Source organism: Cryptomeria japonica, chromosome 3, assembly GCF_030272615.1.
Source record: "Cryptomeria japonica chromosome 3, Sugi_1.0, whole genome shotgun sequence".
In the NCBI taxonomy this organism is placed as follows: Eukaryota; Viridiplantae; Streptophyta; class Pinopsida; order Cupressales; family Cupressaceae; genus Cryptomeria; species Cryptomeria japonica.
In genome coordinates this window covers 794,111,853-794,134,884 of record NC_081407.1, presented here as the reverse complement: position 1 = coordinate 794,134,884, position 23,032 = coordinate 794,111,853, and the positions used below count along the sequence as shown (strand labels likewise).

The 23,032-nt window shown below is 34.4% G+C and overlaps 1 protein-coding gene across 1 annotated transcript; it reads right to left on the bottom strand.

Moving 5' to 3' along the window:
• Positions 1-4,741: 4,741 nt before the first annotated feature.
• LOC131075885 (uncharacterized) lies at positions 4,742-5,469 on the bottom strand. Its single transcript, XM_058012818.2, has one exon. The coding sequence runs from the start codon at positions 5,368-5,370 to the stop codon at positions 4,882-4,884; it is 489 nt and encodes a 162-aa protein (XP_057868801.1). The 5' UTR covers positions 5,371-5,469; the 3' UTR covers positions 4,742-4,881.
• Positions 5,470-23,032: the final 17,563 nt, after the last annotated feature.

Here is a 23,032-nt window from a genome sequence, read left to right as displayed (position 1 = left end):
TTTGGCTTGCTTAATAAGGTGATTACTTTTATTTAAGTTTCTAAGTCTACATTATCAATTATGATACTATATTAGCACATTTTTTTGTTGAAATGTTCAAAAAGGTCACTGAAAAAAGGGTCTATAGTTATGCACAAGTTATAATAGTTGTATTCTAAGTCATGTTTTATTGGTTTGATGATGTGATGTCACATGATTTGTTGCTTTTTAAGTCTAAGGAATGCATTTCATTCAAGTATGAGTATGGTGATCAACATTGACAACTATAAAGTTACAACTACTAGTATTATACTTTTAAAATATTAGGCATGAAATCAACAAATACTAACACAACTATTGGAATATTCTCAACTACTAGGCCCTCTCCTCTAATGTCTTTCACTTGTTATGCCGAGAGGCATCTACAATGACATCAAAATGTCTGTAAACAAAAATTCAATTTTGAAACAATTTGACATGCAAATGATGGGTAAATGCATGAAATATGCCATTTTTTTTTGTTTTTGTGGAGGTGTTATTTTATTACTCCCAATAAAATAGAAACCTCGCCACTTGTCTCCAACTATATGAAACTGTTACATTCAAATGATAGTGGAAAAGTGCCATAATATTTAAAAGGGAACAATCAATAAAATCAAGTACCATTGAGAGGTTAGTGGAGGAGTGGACTTGGCATTGTCAGATTCCCTTCTATCACAAGATATCTCTCAACATAATTTACCTATATTTTATAAATATAGATATACTAGTTTAAATCTAAGGAATACATTTCATTCAATTATGAGTAATGGTGATCAACATTGACAACTTTAAAGTTACAACTGTGAGTGTCATGCTTTTTAAAATATTAAGCACTAAATCAACAAATGCTAACACAACTATTGGAATGTTCTCAACTACTAGGCCCTCTCCTCTAATGTCTTCTACTTTTATATCTGGTGCTATATATGAGCTTTTTTTGTGACTTGATATGATTTCCCTTATTCTACTTTAGTGAGTCCATATATGTAATGATATATTTTCAATTGTGTTTGATAGAGTTTTCCATCATGAAGTTGGGCTTCTTATCATTTTATTTTGAGTACATAGTGTTTTGTTTTGGTCTAACTTGGTGTGTTTTTTTAAATATTAAATTATATAATATAGTTTTTTTATTAATCAATAGGTTATATTTTGTGGCATATTTCACTCAAGAAGTTGTCTCATGTTGTAAAATTTGTCTCACATCAATACTTTCAGAAATTGGGAAATAACATCCTTTATCAATATTCTTGAATAAGAATGCATTGTAAGCTCTCTAGAATGCATCCAAAAATCATTAGAATGAATCTACAACCTACACATTTGGGAGTTTGGCTTCTTTAGTGAATGCCAAAAGAGAGCGCATGCATGCTTTTATAGACTAAATCTACCATCTTTGCAATAAATGCACATCAATCTAGGCCAATCTAACTCATTGTTGCTAGATATAATTAGTAGAAGCAAACCATCATTGGAGAGTGGGTGGCTATATTAAACTACCTTAGATGGCTTGAAAATAAGTGAAATATCAAGACCAATAGATTTGACTCACTGTTGGGTGTCAGTTACTATACAAGATGTAGTAAATGAATGTTGTTTGTTCTTGACAGTCATTTGCATTCATGCCCTTGATCACTACCAAATTTGTGTGTAAATGGATTTCAATCAAATGATATTGTGTTGAAATATATTAACATAGAAAAGCAGTCATAGAAAATCATTCAAGAGACAATGATTATAAGAATAAAATGCAAATTAGGAGCAATAATAACCATGCATTTAATATTTTCCACGGCTAGTTACTTGTCCAACACATATTTCTATATATGTAGTAGTAGATTTGAATTATGAAGTTGGATGTATAGTGGCATGGCTTGTAGTAGTAGATAAATAATTAGTAGTTGAGCATAATTTACCCACAACTATTAATTCTAAGATGTAGGAACTTAGCTTATAGTTTTGTATAGGTTAGAATAACACGCCTTTCACTTAGAAAGAACCTTGATACCAACAATACATATTAATCAAAATTTGCAATCAATAATGCTATGTATAAATAAATAGAAAACTCTCATTATATTTGTGTGCTTAACACGAACGTCCATGTGGAACAAATCCATAGTTGTCAAAATGAATGAGAATATGGAAAGTCATGATAGAAGGAACTTAATAAATTACCAAAATATGAGGAATAAAGAACAATATTTTCCAAATCAATTGTCATGCATTGCAATGTAGATGCATAAAATTGATTGGATATAACCCTAATTATTCAATTCCAATCTCCTTATTAATTAAATAATATTCATTTATTATTTAATTAATAAAATCAATATTCATTTACTATTCACCCACACCTATTTCTAGTCTAAACCATTTAACCATTTCCCTCCTATAGTCCATCTTAGGATTATTTACCTAAGTCTCCCATCCTCATCTCAAAAATTAAATAAATGTCTTATTTAATTTGCCTAATTTTCTCCTTTTTTCATTAAGTGGGTTACAACCACTTAACCCCTTAATCCCCCACTTACATAATCAAATGTTTGGTCAAATTACCCTCAAATCATGTGCATCCCCACATGTGTACATAGGTATGATCCTCTGTACACAAGGCATGGCCCCTTTGTACATGTGACATAGTCTTGTTGGTACTATGTAACATGGGTCAAATATTTGCCCGTCCCTCAAGGATACTCCAAAGTACCCTTTTCATCTTGTCCATCCAATCTTCCCAGGAAGAATATTCACCTTTGATTTTCTCTTTATTCTCTCTCTCTCCATCTCCTCTAACCAAATGAGGACACTTGTCCTCCTCTCATTTTTAGATGGATCTCAACCATTATGATCCATTGATCTCATCTTTTTATCCTAACCATAAGATTTTATAGAATTTTTTTAATAAATTGGAGATGACCTCTAGCCATTTCAAGACTATAAAGTTTCGTAAGCAACCTTAAGCTACTGGCAAGAACACTCACATCTCCAATCCATGGTCACACCCACCATTCTATGGTGAAACAAGGCTTAGTTTGGTGAGAAATTAGCTTGTTTTCATTAAAATTTGTAAATCATTTGCTTAATCTGAGTGTTACATCTAATGTAGGTAAATGGGTTAATTTAGTTAGTTCATTTGCATGCTCATTTTTTCATGTACACAAGTAGAATCTATCACAAATGAATTTAAAATGCTAAGATTATAAAAGGGGAAAATGCCACTTTTATTTAAAAATCAACAATTGGAACTAAAAGAGTGAAAACTTATTCATAATATATGATTATATTGCACAAAGAAATAATAATCATTTTATTTGATAACATAATCATTAAGTTTTTTTTAATATCTATAACAACCCTTTTGACATTTCATATTGCAGTGTCGAAGAATGATTTTGAGACACAATATTCTTGTATCAACACATTAGTACACACGGTCTACAGTAAATATTCTTGTATCAACACATTAGTACACACGGTCTACAATAAATATCAACACATTAGTACACACGGTCTACAATAAAAAATACACAACGCCTATCACCCTTTCCTATAATAACTTTAAATGCACACAACTAATCTACAACAAATTGAATTAGACCTAACATGTAATCTAAAGAATGGCTAAAAGTATATTATAACACATAATACAACTGTATTCTATCTAGAGCACCCTCCCAAAGATGCAAGTTGACATGATACTACACAACAATAAACACACCAAAACTAAATAAATTTCAAAACAAAAACTAATAACTATTTTTGATAATACAAGATTAATTGTAAACCTAAATGCTTTTAGATCAAATCACTTTATTAGATTTTATTGTTTCTTACTACATGTTGTGCACACATATTTGTCTTTTTACACTTCTTTCCTAAGATAATTTATATCTAAAACTTATTACACATTTTTCTCTCTTATTAACACTTAGTATTAGCATCTTCCTTATAAGCACAATGATGTGTTTTTTAAAGCATGTCATGCATTAAATCTATTCTTTACATCCCAAATAACTTTCTTCACCTCTATCTAAAGCCCCTATCTTTCTTCTTTCCTAATGCTAAGCATGTGGTAAACCTATTTTTTTAGGTAAGATTACAAACATATAACATCCCCAATGTTTGAAAACCAGATTTTCCATTTCACTTCTACTTTTTTAACCCACTTTGCATACAAAGCTCATCTCTCACCCAAAATGGTCATTAAGGATTCGATTGTATTAATAAAAACAATTTAATAGAAATGAATTCAAGAAATACAATTAAAATCAGTAATGATATAGTATGGTGGTTAATTGTAGTTTTGTGTTGTTCCTATCATAATTTAAACCTCTACAAAGATGTCATTGTTGAGTGTTCATGAGAAAAATCTATGACTTGACTGATTCTTAACCTACTTTGCATGCAAAGCTTGTCCCTCGTCTAAAATGGTCACCGATGACTTGATTGTATTGAATAAACACAAATTAATAGAAATGAATCCAAGAAATACAATTGAAATCAATAGTGACATAGCATGCTGGTTAAATTGTAGTGTTATGTTCTTCCCATCATAATATAAAAAACTCTACAACGATATTTTTGTTGAGTGTTCATATTGACGCAAGATCACTGATTCATCACTCCAATAAATGTACCAATTTAAAAAAAAACCGAAAAAAAACACAATTGAAACACATAACATCTAACAATCACACACAGTAAATTTGCTTTCATAATAGAAACACAACCATAAAAACTCTATTATGTCACCATAAAGATCGCTGGAAACGTGACCAGTACAGTAGCTAAGCAAAATAAGTTTCATATGCAAGTTCCCCATTATTGACTTAAAGCATAGTACTAAAAGCAGATCAACAGTCAGGCATTGGATTTTGCTTCCGATTTACACATATACTTATCATACTCCTCCTCCCAGACCTTGATTGGCACATTTTTGCCCACACCCACAGCAGTTTTGCAGTAAATCATTCCACTGTTTGGATCCTCAATGCTCAACTCACACAAAGCGAACCACATAAGAAGCTCTTTCACCTTCACTCCACTTATCTTCTTCATCTTTCCCTTTTCCATATAACCACTCATCTCAGGAGCATAAGAAGCCAGGTTTCCTGTGGTTTTAAACCGGTATTCAATTTTCTTGGGACGTTTCAACCATACAAAGCCTGTGTCCCTAACATGCCCACATTCCACTATATTATCCAGAGGAAATAAACCTCTGGGAAGTCCTGCCTCTTGGAGAACCTGCAGTACCTTCTGTTTGCAGTTCTCTTCGCCATGGTACACTTCTGCACCTTCCTTTGCTGCAAAAGTAACCATTTCAGACTTCTTCATCAACTGGGTAGCCATTTTTTCTTCTGTCCCGGATTTATTTGCTTTAGCAGGATAATTCTGTGTGGATTTGAGGTAAGAGTGAGTGTATTTTTAACAGAGAAGTTGGTGGGGTATTGATGAATGAGTTTATCTATTGTCGTAGGAGCTTGGTAAGTGGTGAAATGATCCTCTATCGATATTTCGATGGCGTATTAATGGAATGGACGGGCGAAACTTGATTGAAATAAGAGTTTTACCAATGTCTCTGTGACGCATTTATGATTAGGTTGTTGAGTATCTTAATTTAGGTCTCCCAAAATTTTATGTGGTGATCTCAAATTACTTTCAATCTTTTTAACATGGTTTCTATAATAAGATCATTATTATGTCAAAGGTTTATCATATATGAATGCAAAACTGTTTCCAATAAAAATTAGAAGCATTTAATTTAATGTATTTGTGACATTTAAATGTATGAAAAGCAAAAAAATTTTTATTATTACTTTTAATTAAATTTTATTTATTTTTTCTCAATTTTAATTTTAACTATTTAATGCTAATTACATCTTCACTTCTACCTTTCAACTGTCATTCACTCTAAGTTTAACTAATCAATCAATTTGTCTATTTCCATCATACAAATCAATTAACTTCATAATTATCTTGACCTAATATTATTAATTATGGGGATAATAATAATAATAATAATAATAATAATAATAATAATGATCATAATAATAATAATAATAAATAAATAATATATTAAAACATAATTTAAATACCCTTTACATTCGGCCTCGGAAAACCCCTCGAACCCTAAGCAAACTGGCCTTACTCCCCTCCCATTGCACCTAGAATCTTCATCTCTCGACCCCTCCATCAATTCATAGCCTAACTCTACTGACCCGCCACCTCCACCCGACCCTGATCCGCCACCTTATCACCCACAAGATTGCCCTAATCCATCCAGTGCTCCTCCCTCGATTGCTGATTCTTTACTCAAGTATCAAATGGCCCTGAAAGAGGCCAATTTCGCTGCCAGTGTCTCTATCCCACTGGAATCTCCACTAAGAAAGATGGATCTAAAACTCAAAATGCACAACAAATTGTCCTTCAAAAATTGAAAATGGTTGCAGAACACAGAAAATAACTTGAATTATCAATTAGTAACCAGAAAAAGGAGATTGAGTCCTATACCATGCCCTTCCTCCAAGAGTTGATCGAAGGGGAGGATGGTGGTGCTCATGATACCACAATTGCTACCGGTTTTGTAAGTCAATCCCCTTAGGGGTCTGATTGTAGGGGCAATTATGACATGCCTGGGGAGATGAACATTCCTCCAATATCAAATACTCCCTTGGAGACCAAGGTTGAGGGTGAGGAAGCACCACACTCCTCCAAAGCCCTTGAGCTGACATTTGGTAACACTGATGGGGAAATGGGGCTTACCATTCCCCCTTCTGGCCAATCCTTAAAGAAGGATCATGGTACTGGACCCGGTTTGAAGTCTGACGAATTTGAGATTTTCAACAATGATGGGGATAATCCATTTTCCCCAGATCTTAGAGCTTTTGATTTTGGAACTAATAATGGGGGAGACGACCTAGTTGGAAATAAATCTAAGAAAAAAAGGAGGAATAGATCTCCTGAGGCCGCTAAAGAGACATCAGTTAGGAAGGAATCATTGGGACCCGAGCAGCTCTCTGAGCTTAGGAAGAAAAGAGGTAGACCACTTTCAACAGTGGCTTTTGATGCTAGCCACCTCTCTAAGCCCGAGGAATGGCCTAAGTGCTTCGAGGGGTTTAAGTCCCCGGTGGACACTCCTGAATTAACCTCCTAATGTTGAAAGCCATCTCATGGAACATCAGGGGAATTGAGGCCCCTGATAGGAAATATGTGGTCAAAAGATTTCTAAATATGCACAAGGAAATTGATTGCCTTATGCTCCAGGAGCTAAAAACAGTGGGATTTACCTTAGAAGTTGGTCTAAAATCCATCTGGAGGGAGGCCACTCCCTTCTACACCAATCACCCTAAAGGAAGAGGTGGAGCTACAATTTTATTAAACCCTAAATGGGTGAATAAGGTCACTAAATGGGGAAAATCCCCTTCTGCAAGGGCAGTATGGGCTATCATAGAGAATGTCAATTCCACCTTTGGCATATGTTCAATCTATGCCTCCAATGACTACCGAGAAAGAGGCATTATGTGGGAATGGCTTGCAAACCTGGAAGACATCCCTTGGCTCTTGGGAGGAGATTTCAACATGGTAATTAATGCACAAGATAAACAAGGGGGAAACAAGGTGGAATGGAAGGGTGCTGAGAGAGTGCAATGGGAAAGGATGGTTAACAAGCTAAAATTGATTGATCCTTTAGCAGGAAAGAAGGGAGAGTATAAAGCAATATGGTACACCTGGTGTAATCACCAACAGTATAATAAGAGAATCTATTGTAGGCTTGATAGATTTTATTTCAACAAAGATTTCTTCAAAACTATTAAAAATGAGGAGGGTGTCCAATATGTTGTCATACCATATACACTATCAAATCATCATCCTATCATGGTTGGGCTAAAGATAACTGATAGTAGGGTGGCCCCAACAAACCCTAGCTCAAACTTTAGAATGAACACTAGTCTACTAATGGATGAGGACGTGAAGTGTGCCCTGGGTCTTGTCAAAATGTTTAATAAATACGGTAATAGCCAAGAGTCCAACATTGACAAATGGAACTAGAATGTTAAAACCTGGACCTCACTCTGCCAGGCTGTGGGTAAAAAGAAGGCTAAGGATGCCAGAGTCTCTGAGTTACAACTGCATAGTGCCCTCCAAGTGGCTGAGCTAGACCTTCAAGGGGATCCTGAGAATGTATCACTCACCAATCAGCTTATTAGGTCCAAGACTGATCTTAGAAGATTGCAAAATCAGAAAATCAAAGGGTGGAGAACGAGGGCTAAATTAAATTGGTTGGATACTGGATATCGAGGTTCTAAATTCTTCTTCCAACTTCTTAAGATGAAGCAAGAAAGAGAGAAAATAGACACCATATGGGAACATAATAAGAACCTCTCTAAACCAACTAAAATTCTTGAGTGCTTTTCTTAGTTCTACAAGGATTTGTTCTCTGTTGAACTAGTTAGGGAGGAATAGGAAAATGCCAGAAATATATTCATGTCTTTGGTCCCCAAACTTATTGATAAGGAGGATAGTAGCATGCTTGAAATGGCTATTTCAAAAGAAGAAATCAGGAAAGCTATATTGGCCCTCAGTAATGATAAATCCCCTGGCCCTGATGGGTTTCCGATAGAATTTTATAAAGAAAATATTGAGTGGATTGTTGATGACCTTCATTCCCTATACACTGAGGCTATACACATTGGATCCTTGGGAAAAAATATTAATCAAGGTCCGATCAAGCTTATTCCTAAAGAAGGTGACAAAACCCTACTTAAAAACTGGAGGCCTATTACACTGTTGAATGTGTCATACAAAATCTTAGCTAAGTTGACTGCATGTAGATTGGAGAAAATCCTGCCTAAGATTGTTAGTACTACTTAAACAGGGTTTGTTAAAGGATGGTATATACTAGAAAACCTAATTACCTGTTGGGAATCACTCCACTAGGCTAAGGAATCAGTACAAAATGGAGCCATGTTACTCATAGACTTTGAGAAAGCCTATGATAGGATAGAATGGGATTATATCATTTAGATGCTTCAATCATTAGGCTTTCCCCCTGGATTTTGTAATATGGTCAGAACTCTATTATGTGATGCCAATGCTTCTGTTGAAGTAAATGGGATAAGGTCCTCCAATTTTGCACTAACTATATCCATCAGACAAGGTTGTCCTCTAGCCCCAGCCTTACTTGTCCTAGCTGTTGATGCAATGTTCTACTTACTTAAGGACTCCTCTATCACTCCTCCTGTTAGGGGCATATCCTTACCTAACAAAAAGGAAATTTGTAATGTCCAATTTGCTGATGACACTGCAATACTAATTAAGCTTGAGGAAGAAAACCTTGCTGCTCTGCTAAAAAATATTGATCTATTTTGCCTAGCTTTTGGTAGTAAGATTGCTATACACAAATCCAATCTCCTTGGTTGGAATGACAACCCCCTAGGATGGCTTTCAAAATTCTCTCTCAAATGGTTGGGCCCTACTCAGATTGTAAAATACCTAGGTGTCCCTTTCTCCGTTCTTCCAAATCTAAAAGAAATGTGGGAATGGGTAAGGAATAAGATTGACAGGAAGCTCTCCAAATGGAACATGAACTTTCTCTCCTTGGCTGGAAGATTTTAGGTGTGTCAAAAAATATTGGCCTCATATAATATCTATTTCTCATCAGCTTGGCTCTTTAGGAATTACCAATTTAATCATGTTCAAAAGCAGATTAGGGAATTCCTATGGTTAGATGGAAAGGGTACTAGGAAGCAACATGTAGTGAAATGGGAGTGGTGCACTATGCATAAACTATTTGGTGGGATGGGGTTGAAAGACTTAAAACTACAAGGCATTGCCCTAGCCTCCAAGTGGATTCTTAAGGCCATGGAAGGTAATGAGCCATGGAAAGTTCTTATAAGAAATAATATTGTATCCTCAGTCCCTAAGAAAGCCAAGAAATGGAAAGATCTCCCCATTCTTGACCTTCTTCTTAGACAGATTGAGGTATCCCCAACTGGTTCTGATATCTTTAAGTCCTTATGGAAGGCTTGGGAATAGGTGAAACACTTGGTACATATCAAAGTGGATGGCACTATACAGGGACATATTGTCGATAACAGATCAATATGGTGGAATCTATTCCATAATGGAAAACCATTAGCCTCTCTCCAAGGCTACTCTGCACTGAAATGGCACAATATGGGTATTAAATACTTTGAGCAGCTATTTGAGAATGGACCATTGAGATCGTGGAAGGAGCTGAAACTTACCTTCTCTATTCCGACATCCCAGAGAAGGACCTATAACATACTTAAAATGGCTTTATCCTCTGCTCTCCCCCCCTCTCACCCCCTCTCCTCCACCCCCCCATCTCTACTCTTTGCTGGACCGATGGCACTCTTCTCCCCTCCCTTAAAGCTAAATGCATCTATTCTTCACTTACTGAGGCTGATACCATTTTTTTGCACCTTAACAGATGCTGGGGTCTAAATTGGGAACCAAAGGACTGGAAAGATAGGTTGGGTAAATTTTGGATGGCTCATAATGAACCAAAAAAACAATTCCTTGGCTGGTCCTGCTGTTAAATAAACTCCCCATAAAAGATAAGGAGGGTCACTGTTGTACATAAGTTGGACTCAGACAAATTTGACAGATGGATCAAGGAAGGGGCTACTACTGTTTACATCTGAGAGTTATCTCACGGATTGACTTGGGAGAGGGATGAATCGGGCAAGGTTGTATTTGAGCAAGCACTAATGGCCTTTATGAGGCACCTGGAGCGTAGACAGATTCACATGGAGATCACTCAGGAGAAAGATGACCTGATTCATGAGCGCACCTCTCACCCCCACAAACATGCCATACTTGATGGTCGGGTGGAAGTGTGGCAGGATGGAAACTTGGGGTGGGTGGCTTGGATCCCCCCACTGGGAAACAACTCTTCACCGGATTCTGAAATCTTATTTACCTAGTTTTCTAATGTTTTTTGGTTGCAAATATGTATATCTAATGTAATCATCCTTCTTATAGTGGAGGTGCCCATTAACTATATATTTTTGTGCATGCACCTTCCCTTGGTGCCTTGATACTGTTGAACTCAGATTTTCCTTATGCTATGTAATGATTATATGATATCTAATCCAAAAAAAACATAATTTAATTTTAATTACAATATCATAATATAATAATAACTTAATATTAATTAAAATATAATAATATAATAAATTTGTAATTGGAATAATGAACAAATATGATATCTTTCTTCGTACTTTACCTATATTCTTTTAAAGATTGGTATGCTATTTTTTAGTTAAGATTTCAAGTCTGTCATTTATGATACCATATTAGCATGTTTTTTGTTGAGGCTTCCAAAAAGGTCACCAAAAAAGGGTAAATCAATAGTTTTAGTTATGTTTTATTGGTGTGCTGATGTGATAGCACATGATTTGTTGCTTTTTAGATCTAAGGAATGCATTTCATTCAATTTGGTGATCAACATTGACAACTATAAAGTCACAACTACTAGCGTTATACTTACTAAATTTTTGGCATGAAATCAACAAATACCAATTGATACTATTATTGGAATATTCTCAACTACTAGGCCCTCTCCTCTATTGCCTTCCACTTGTATATATCTAAGGAATATATTTCATTCAATTAAAAATAATGGTGATCAACATTAAAAACTTTAAAGTCACAACTACTAGTGTTATGCTTTTAATAATATTAGGCATGAAATCATAAATGCTAACACGACTATTGGAATATTCTCAACTACTAGGCCCTCTCCTCTAATGTCTTCCTCTTGTAGTTATGGTGCTTTGTAGGAGCTTCCTTTGTGATTTGATACGATTTCTCTTATTCCGCTTTAGTGAGTCCACGTATGTTATGATATATTTTCAACTATGTTTGATAGAGTTTTTTAATCATGAAGTTAGGCTCTTATCATTTTATTTTAAATGTAGTGCTTTGTTTTGGTCTAATTTGATGTTTGCTTAATATTAAATTATATGATATGATCTTTTATTAATCAATAGGCTATATTTTGTGGTAGCTTGCAGTCGAGAAGTTGTCTCATGTTGTCAAACTTGTCTCACACAAATACTCTCAGAAATTCAAAAATGGCATCCTCTATCAATACTCTTGTATGGGAATGCATTGTAAGTTCTCTAGAATGCACTCAAAATTCATTAAATGAATCTACAATCTACACATTTGGGAGTTTTAGCTCCGTTAGTGAATGTCAAAAGAGAGTGCATGAATGCATGTATAGATAAAATCTACTTTCTATGCAATAAATGCACATAAATCTAGGTCAATCTAACTCATTTTTGCTATACATAATTAGTAGAAGCAAACCATCATTAGAGAGTGGGTATATACAACTACCTTGGGTGTACTGGAAAACTATCTTTGTAATAAATAAAATATCAAGATCAATGGATTTGATTCACTGTTGGGTGTCAATTACTATAAAAGATGGTGTAAATGAATGTTGTTTGTTCTTGACAATCATTTGCATTCATGCCCTTGATCACTACCCAATTTGTGTATAAATATATTTCAATAGAATGACTATTGTGTGGAAATATATTAGCATAGCAAAGTATTTATAGAAGATCATTCAAGGGATAATGATTAGAAGAACACAATGCAAATTAGGAGCAATAATAAGCATGTATTTAATATTTTCCATGTCTATTTACTTGTCCAACATATATATTTTTAGATATGTAGTAGTAGATTTGAATTATGGAGCTGGATGTATAGTGACATGGCTTGTAGTATTAGTTAAATAATTAGTAATTGAGCATAATTTAACTACAACTATTAATTGTATGATGTAAGAATTTAGCTTATAGTTTTGCATAGGTTAGAATAACATACCTTTCACCCAGAAAGAAGCTTGATACCAACTTAGTACATATTAATTAAAATTTGCAATCAATAATGTTATGTAGAAATACATAGAAAACTCATTTTATTTTTATATTTAGGAGTTCACATAATCCTAACAAATATTTGTAGAGTTGTGTTATAATTAAAAAAAATTGCAATGACCAATATGATAAGTAATAATATTTCCATTTGGAGAGTCACATATTAAAATATAAACATTATATTGATATGCTTCTTGAAAATAACTCTTGGCTCCTTAATTTTAGCGTTTCTCTAATTGTATTTTTAACTAGAATCCTCGATAACAAACCTCTTCTCTCCATCCTTTCATATTTCTTGTTTCTACTATACTTTTACAAAATTAAAAAGTTGTATGGTAGCCACTTAGATATTTTCCTCTTGACTATAATATCATAAAATTGAGAATTGGCCTAGTTAGCTAATTTTGTGACTAGCCTTCTTAAAATTTGAATCTATGGGTTGATTCAATATGCTAAACAATATAGTTACTCTACTATGTAATTAAATTTATAATGTATATAGGGTTATGATTAGTTGGCTTGTGGCTACCTTAACTCTTAATTAATTTATATGGTCATTATTATATTCTTATCTACTAAAATTGGTTGGCCTTTGTGTTATGTTTTGGTATCTAAGCAAGCCTAGGTGATATCCAAGGCCTAAGTAGGGTGGCCAAATGTATCATATTCTAATCTATTAAAATAGGCTGGCCTATGTGTTATATTTTGCTATCTAAGTTAGCCTAGGTGATATCCAAGACATAAGTAGGGTATATATAGGAGGTAGTGAAAGTTACTTGATCAACAAATTATGAATTGTGTTTTCATTGGATATATTTGTTAGCAGCAAAGAGGAGGAAAACTGAGAGGAAGGGGGGTGAATCAGTTTTCACTAGATTGACAAAATTAATCATAAAACATAGATATGATAAACTGCAACAATAACAAAGAAAAGCAAATTGAAGGCACAACACACAACACCAAGATTTTGATGTGGAAAACCCGGTTAAGGGAAAAACCACGGTGGGAACCTACCTACAGTAAGATGATACTTTGCAGTAGTATGTGAAAATATTACAATGGGGAATGCAGGTGCATTCAGACACATTGCCTAGAGCTCATTGCTCAAAGATAATGACCTGGAAGGCTACAACCCTTAGGGAAGTCTCACTGACTTACAACAAGATTTAGACTACAATCGTGAAGAAATGAATTGAAAGAATAACATCTCCAAATGCTTGATCACAGTTTTGGTTAAGCACAATTGTCTGCCCAACAACACCAATTTTTCCTCAATATCAACAGTGAAGGATAAATCACTTGTTCACACATCCACTCTCTAATAATTTAGACACAACATCAACATCTAAATTAAATGAATATATCACCTATATATATAATTCATCAACCTTGATAACAAGGTTGGCTAAACCCTCGACTCTCAATTAAAAAATTACATCACACGATACAAAGATCAACCACCATACCAATATAAAGATTTACATGAGATAAAATGGACCTAATTAAAATTCCCAAATGATCAATACCATCAGAATCACGCCAAGATCAACTATAACACGCTACACCACCAAGAAAACCACATAACACACAAATCATCACCGGTTCATAGAAACCATCAAAAAATCACACAATGATCAATGCAGATCACTAGAACAAATAGGACATGAATAGGAAACACCAAAAATCATGTTAGAAACATCAGAAATAGCTGCACCAATACCACTTATCAAATCTTCATCTGTCAACGTTTGGAAGCTCAAGAACACAACCAATTAGCAACTGTTACAAAGAAAGATAACTTGCGGAGCACCAAATCATGAACCATCTGAAATGAAGATACACAAGACCATTTCAAACAATCTCCCAAAATCTCAACTCAAGATCTGATCACATCGAAATATATTGGAGGAAATACTGAACTCTGCAAAACAATGATCAACAAAATAAAACCGCAAAACCGGATCATATGATCTTCCCAATCAGCAATCACCAAAGAAAAACACAGGAATATGTTGACATCAATGACAAAAAAATATCCTAGCAGAAGCAGTGACCAATATCTAACAATCTCCCCCTTTGGCATTGAGGGCAAAATATGAATGTGAAAAACAATCAATGCAAAGAAAGTATCTATATCACCAACAAACTCCCCCTAAGAGCAGGACATATAAAGTAGTTTTTCATATGATCTCTCTATCCCTTTGACAAAAATGCCAAAGATATAAAGTAGATAACCAAACTCTCTCTCCCCAAAAATGAAAACATGAATCTCAAGAATCTCTCTCCCTAAAACATCGACTACTCCACCAAAGGAGCAACACCAACTCGCCAATCCATATAAAAGGATAAGGCTCTGAAGTCCACCGGATTGATGAAACTCAATGCATCTCATTCTCAACAGGAGGGGTGGATACCCCTAACTTGTCTCTCAAATAGACAAATGTATCTGCAGATAAAGGCTTAGTGAAAATATTAACAACTTGTTCCTTTGTAGATTCATACTCTAGCTTCACCTTCTCTTCACTAACTTGCTCTCTCAAGTAATGATATTTGATTGACACATGCTTAGTCTTTGAATGTTGCACTAGATTCTTTGACATATTAATAGCATTGGAATTATCAGAGTATATGATAGTACGCTCATCATAGATAATTCTGATATCTTTCAACATTTGCTTCATCCATACTACTTGAGTGCAATTACTAACAACATCAATATACTTAGCTTCAACAGTAGATAAAGACACTGAATCTTGTTTCTTGCTAGCACATGAAACCAACTTCTTTCCCAAAAAGAATGCTCCATCGATAGTTCTCTTTCGATCATATACATCACTAGACCAATCAACATCAGTGTAAGCACATAACATGAAATCATCATTCCTTGGATATCACAAACCATAATTTGTAGTCCCCTTCAAGTATCTGAATATCCTCTTCACAACAGTAACATGACTCTCTTTCGGATCAACTTGATATCTAGTAGCCATGCACACAACATGCATAATGTCAAGTCTAGTCTAAGTAAGATATAACAATCCACCAACCATAGATCGGTACAAACTTTGATTAGCTTTCAAAGATTCATCATTCTTAGGCAATTTACAACTAGTCACCATAGGAGTTCCAACCAGTTTGGAGTCATCTAACCCAAACTTCTTTATCAATTCCTTCACATACTTAGTTTTAGATATAAATATACCTTTTCCAGTTTATTAAATCTGCAAACCAAAGAAAAATTTCATCTCAACAATCATAGACATCTCAAATTTTTGCATGTCACCGACAAACTTCATGCTCAAGTTATCATCTCCTCCAAAGGTAATATCATCAACAAAGACTTCAACAATCAAGATGTTATCATTCTCAATCTTAAAGTACAGATTATTGTTAGCAACACCTTTATTAAATCCCAATTTCAGCAAATACTTATCTAGTCTAGCATACCAGGCTCTAGGGGCTTGCTTCAGTCCATAAAGGGCTTTCTTTAGTTTACATACCATGTCTCCATCATCTGATAATGAAAATCCATCAGGTTGCTCAATGTAGACTTCTTCCTCAAGATCAACATTCAAAAAGGCAGATTTGATATCCATATGATATACCTTGAAATCTTTATAAGCAACATATGGAAGCAATAGTCTAATAGCTTCAAGTTTGGCCATCAGAGCAAAAGTCTCCTCATAATCAGTTCCTTCTTTCTGAGAATATCCTTTGCATACCATTCTAGCTTTATTTCTAACAACTTCACTGACTTCATTCAATTTGTTCCTGAACACCCATTTAGTACCAATAAAATTCTTATCCTTAGGTCTAGGAACAAGTTCCCATGTATTACTTTTTGCAATCTGATCTAATTCTTCTTCCATAGCTCTCAACCAATTTTCATTTTTTCAAGATTCAACAACATCTTTAGGTTAAACTTTAGAAATCAAACATACCTCTTCAACAACTAACCTTCTTCTAGTCATCACACATTTATTATTGTCACCAATAATCTGATTTTTAGAATGATTGAACCTTACATACCTTAGATTCTTCTGATTGTTTTGATAATCAAGTTCCTGCACCTCTTCACCGACAACAATAACATTCGGGTTAATTGTCTCTGCCAGATCATTCTGCTTAGGTTCTTTAGTCTGAACAGGGGCTAAACAACATGTTGTCCATCGTCATATCCACATGCTTTGATATCTTTCCGAAGGTTCTCATCCACCTTCACATTTGCACTTTCTACTACCTTTCTCAGTCTCTTGTTGTAGCACCGGTAGACTTTTCTCTTTGTTGAATATACCAAGAAAATTCCTTCATCACTTCTAGCATCAAACATTCCTTTATCCTCATCTCTCTTGATATAACACTTGCTACCAAATACTCTGAAATATCTCATAGTAGGAACATGACCAAATCATAACTCATAAGGAGTATTACTTGTATCACCTTTTATATGAACTCTATTGAATGTATAAACAACAGTGCTGATAGCTTCTATCTAGTATATCTTCAAAATATTCCCTTCAATTAACATAGTCCTTGTAGCATCCAAGACAATTATGTTCTTCCTTTCAACAACTCCATTCTATTGAGGGGTTTTAGGAGCAGATAACTGTCTTCTAATTGTATGCTTCTCACAAAATGAATTGAACTCATCAGAACAAAATTATCCACCTCTATAGATCTCAGACATTTCACCTTCATTCTAGACTTAGTCTCAACCTTTTCTTTGAATATTTTGAACTTGTCCAATACTTTTGATTTCTCCTTCAAAAAGACAACCCACATCATTCTGGAATAATCATCAATTAGCAGCATAAAATATCTATCACTCTGCACACTTCTAATATTTGTAGGTCCACATAGGTCAGTATGCATGCAATCTAGCAATCCATCTGATGTATGTTGCTTTCTCTTGAAAGAAATTTTTGTTTGCTTACCCAATTGACATTATTTACATACCAGATTAGCAGGCTTAACAATATTCGGCAGATCTCTAATAACTTGTGTATAATTGATCTTAATTATTGAATCGAAGTTCAAATGACACATTCTCCTATGCCACAACCAACTATCATCAATATGAGAAATCAAACAACTTTTCTCACCTACATTCAAATGAAAAATGTTACCTTTAGTCTTAGTTCCAGCAATCTCTACACCAGAGACATTTAGTTTTTTGCATTTTCCATTCTTGAATTGTAGATCATAACCTCTATCAACCATCTATCCAACACTCAAAAGAATATACTTCAAACCTTCAACATACAAGACATCATCAGTGTTATGCCTACCATCAAAAGAAATAGAGCCTCTCCCATGGATCACACATGCTTTGTCATCTCCAAATCTAACTATTCCACCATCATATCTTTCCATACTTACAAATTTTCTTTTATCACCAGTCATATGATGTGAACAACCACTGTCAATCACCCACACATCTTTCTCTTCAACTTTAGCAGTTAAATCCTTCTCAACAATACAACTTGTGGAATCAATAGGTACAGGTCTATCTTCCTTAATGGTTATAAACGTAACTTCATCTCCTTCTAATTCTTTATCTGTAACACCTTCATCAATAACATAATAACAGTTCTTCTGATTCCTATACTTTTGGTTAGGCTTGTAAGGCTTGTCATGCTTGTCATATCTATCATTCCTTCCATGCTTGTCAAACTTATCATGTTTGTCATACTTAGCCATTCTCTTCGGGCATCTAGAAGCAAAATGTCCTATCTTATTACAAGAGAAACATTTCAAAGGCAATTTTTCATCACACTTACAGGCTCCTTTAGGCAATCTTCAGGAAATCAATGCTTCAAGCTCATCCAACTCCTTTTCTTGCTCTTCCATCTGTCTCCTTTCTCTTTCATATCTATATATTTTGCACTCATCAAGATCATATGTCTTCTTTCTAGGTATAATGTCAATGCTCTAAATGTTGTCTCAGACTTTCCATGTGAATCTCCAAACTCGCTCAATTCAAAAGCAACAATCTTTCCAAACAACATATCTCTTGTCACTGTAGTCACACTCCGGATCTCATCAATAGAAGCAACCTTATGTTTATAAGCAGGAGGCAAATATCTCATCACCTTAGAAACAATTTAATCTTCTTCAAGGGTTCCACCGACACATCTGATACCTAGGACAAGTTCATTCACCTTAGCCATGAAAGATTTTAAATTCTCATCATCTCCCATCTTCAATGTCTCATACTTTCCTTTCAAACTCTGTAACTTAGAAACTTTCACTTGTTTATCTCCTTCATACAAGATTTCAAGCTTCTCCTAGATCTCATGTGTGGTCTAAAGTCCCATTACATTTGTCATTTTAGAATTAGTCAAGGCACTAAGCAATGCTTTCTTCGCTGTAATATTATGTTCAACTTCCTTGATCTCATCAGGAGTAGTCGATCCATTCAAAGGAGAAAAATAGGAATTCTTTGTAATCTTCTCCAAGATATTTCAAGTGCACTTCCATCCGGTTCTTCCATATAGCATAATTACTTCCATCAAACCTTAGACTATCTTTCTTAAAGATAACACCTTGAGCTGCCATCCCAAATCTCCTCAAGTGGTTAAGCTTCTTCTAGAGGATCTAGCTTTGATACCAATTGTTAGTAGCAAAGAGGAGGAAAAATGAGAGGGGGGGGTGAATCATTTTTCATCGGATTGACAAACTTAATCACAAAATATATATGATAAATTGCAACAATAAAAAAGATAAGCAAATTGAAGGCACAACACACAACACCAATATTTTGATGTGGAAAAACCGGTTAAGGAAAAAACCACGGTAGGAACCTACCCACAGTAAGATGATACTCTGGAGTAGTATTTAAAATATTACAATGGGGAATGCACATGCATTCAAGCACACTTCCTAGAGCTCACTACTCAAAAGATAATGACCTGAAAGGCTACAACCCTCAAGGAAGTCTCACTGACTTACAACAAGATTCAGACTAAAATCCAGAAGAAATGAATTGAAAGAATAATTCAAATTCCCAAACGCTCAATATCACCAGAAATCGTGCCAAGATCAACCGCAACATGTTACACCACCAGGAAAACCACATAACACGCAAATCATCACCGGTTCATAGAAACCATCAAAAACTCACACAACGATAAATAAGGATCACTAGAACAAATAGGACATGACTAGGAAACACCAGCAAGCACGTTAGAAACATCAGAAACAACTGCACCAACACCACTTATCAAATCTTCATTTGTCAACATCTGGAAGCTCAAGAACACAACCAATCAAGAGCTATTACGAAGAAAGATAACTTACAAAACACAAATTCATGAACCATTCAAGATGATGATACACAAGACCATTTCAAACAATCTCCCAAAGAATAAGATCAAGATTTGATCACACCAGAATATACTGGAGGTAATACTGAACTCTACAAAAAAGTGATCAACAAAATAAAACTGCAAAACCGGATCATAAGATCTTCCCAATCAGCAAACACCGGAGAAAATCATAGGAATATATTGACATCAAAAACAACAACATATCCTAGCAGCAACATTGACCAACAATATCCAACAATATTTGGATATTTTCCTCCTCAAAATGACTTATTATTCTATATTATTATCAACTATTTGCAACAATTTTTTTATTATATTTGACTATTATGAAAGTTGTCACATTACAAGTGATATCAAAGCATAATCTTGATATTGTGAAGGCAAGAAATTAGGCAAAAAAATTCAATTTTGGAGATCATACTAGGAAGTACACATCTCCCTCATTTTAATGAGTATGTTATTGAGTTATTAAGAATTACTAAAGGATGTACTACTATTGTTTTAGTCTTGATTTAAGATCAATTGGATTAGAACTAAGGGAGTTGTTATCAAATTAGGGTTCCTACAAATTTTGTTCATTAGGCTGCAATTCAACAAAAAAATTCTTGATTTCTAAAGAGTTGAACAAGGACACATTTTCGCACCTATAAGATCAATTTAAATAAATTTGGACTATATTCAAGGAATTTATTGTGAAATTAGGGTTTTCACCATATTCACCCGTAATGTAATCAATAAATTTCTTGGAGATATATTTTGGGAATTAACTTATAGACCCTTGTAAGTGACAATAATTTTTTATTAGTTGGACTTATCTTGTGTGATTTATTACAAAATTAGTTTTCCATCATGGAGGGCTTGCGATAGAAGGAAAAAAGAAATTTTATCGCTCTTAGAAAATATATAGGCAATGGCGATGTGGAAATTAAGACGATTGTTCATAAAGATAATGAACCTATAAATGAATAAATTATAAATGAAACCAAAAAGATGAAGGATGAAATATTGTTAATTATGATAGCATAGGTGCAAAGGTTGGAAAATATTATGCAAATATTTATTTATGGCCAACATCCTTGAGATTCCTAATATAGGGAGTCACACAAACATGATTTGGAGGAAGAGGATTATCCTAAGGGGAAGGGTGCCTTTGGGTTTGAACTAGACCTAAAGATGGATAAAAAATGTATGACTTGGCACTTTACATCAAAGTTGGTTATGTGGAATTTTAATGGAAAATATCCTAGGAAATGACTCTACCAAATAGAGAAATATTTGATATTCTACATGTACCTTGCTAATAAAAGGTGGAAATAAACTCATTATACTTGGAATTTGATTAATTCATTTGGTATTGTTGGCGTTGTGAATAAAATAAAAAAGAAGGGATGTTTTTTTACATGGTTTATTTTCTAAGAGGAACTCACTACACATTATGGAAACAATCTTATGAATAACTACTTTAGCCAACTTACCAAGTTAAGGAAAACGAGTACGATCAATGAGTATACTCTGTTGGCATTTGGCATTATAACAAACAAGGAGAGATTGTTGGCATTTCAATAAGGATATTGAGAAGGTTGTTGATGATTATGGATACAACTGATTAAGGATGTTTACTGTCTTAATATTATTATTTTGTCATTGATGTCAAGAAATTGATTTTCTAATTCAGTATGATGTTGCCATATCTTGAGAAGTATGATTTGATGAGTATAAAGATGTCGGTAAAAGACACAGAAAGAATATGATGAATAAGAGGAGAAATAAGTTATTCAATGGGCAACTATTATCGAGTTAGACAATGATGAGATCTTGATGATTAGATTGTTTTGATATCCTACATATGTTATTGATTGAAAGGTTACTACTATACTATGTTACCGAGCAAAGAACCTAGTCAGTAAACCTTAAGGAACCTAGTCGGTAAACCCAAAGGTTATCGCTATCAGTTAATGAAGGCAGAATGTCTATCGAGTGAAGTTTAGTATTTATCGAGTTGCAACCGAGTAATAACAGAATGCATTAAATGATTACATGCATTATTTAATGAAGGAAGCTGATGAGCTGGCTATGATTAAATGATTGGTATGTCGTGAATGAAGTTTGTTAAAGAATCTATGGCAAAGGAAAATCGGCAGGAAGATCTACAACTTAGATTGAACTGCAATACCCTAGCACAAGTTCCAAGAAATATATGCAAGTTCCAAGGCGGGGTAAAACATTTTTAGATTGAAGGATACATTGAACCTAGGCAAAGTTTGAAGATCTGATGGCTATGATTGATCACAGAAGCTTGAAGACCTATTTTGAATAACAGAGTATAGAGCCCAGCAGATGAAGAAGATTAGTTCTATGTCTATATTGTATTGAGCAAATAAGAATTTGCTTTAGCATTTTAGATGTGAAGTTGCAGATAGATTTTTATTACTGTTATTTAGTGAAGTGACAGAAAATCTCTTAACCGAGTGGACTTAACAGTCTTATTTGTAAAACCCTCTAGCAAGGTGACATTCTGATTGAGTGTTTGAAATCCTTTAACAAGGTCACTTCTAACAAGGTGAAGATCCTAACAGATCTGAGGGAAATCCCTTAACCGGGTCACATCTAGCAATGTGTTTGTAATCTTTAACAGGATTTGCTTTTAACCGAGTATACTCTAGAAGAGTATATTTCTTAGTGGGTCCAAAATCCCAGAGTGGTTTTTCCCTATTTGGGTTTCCACAATAAATCTGGTGTTATGAGTGTTATGATGTTTATATG

What these genes read in the sequence shown, in the direction of transcription:
- LOC131075885 (XM_058012818.2), bottom strand. Translation starts at nt 5,370, where the DNA reads ATGGCTACCCAGTTGATGAAGAAGTCTGAAATGGTTACTTTTGCAGCA.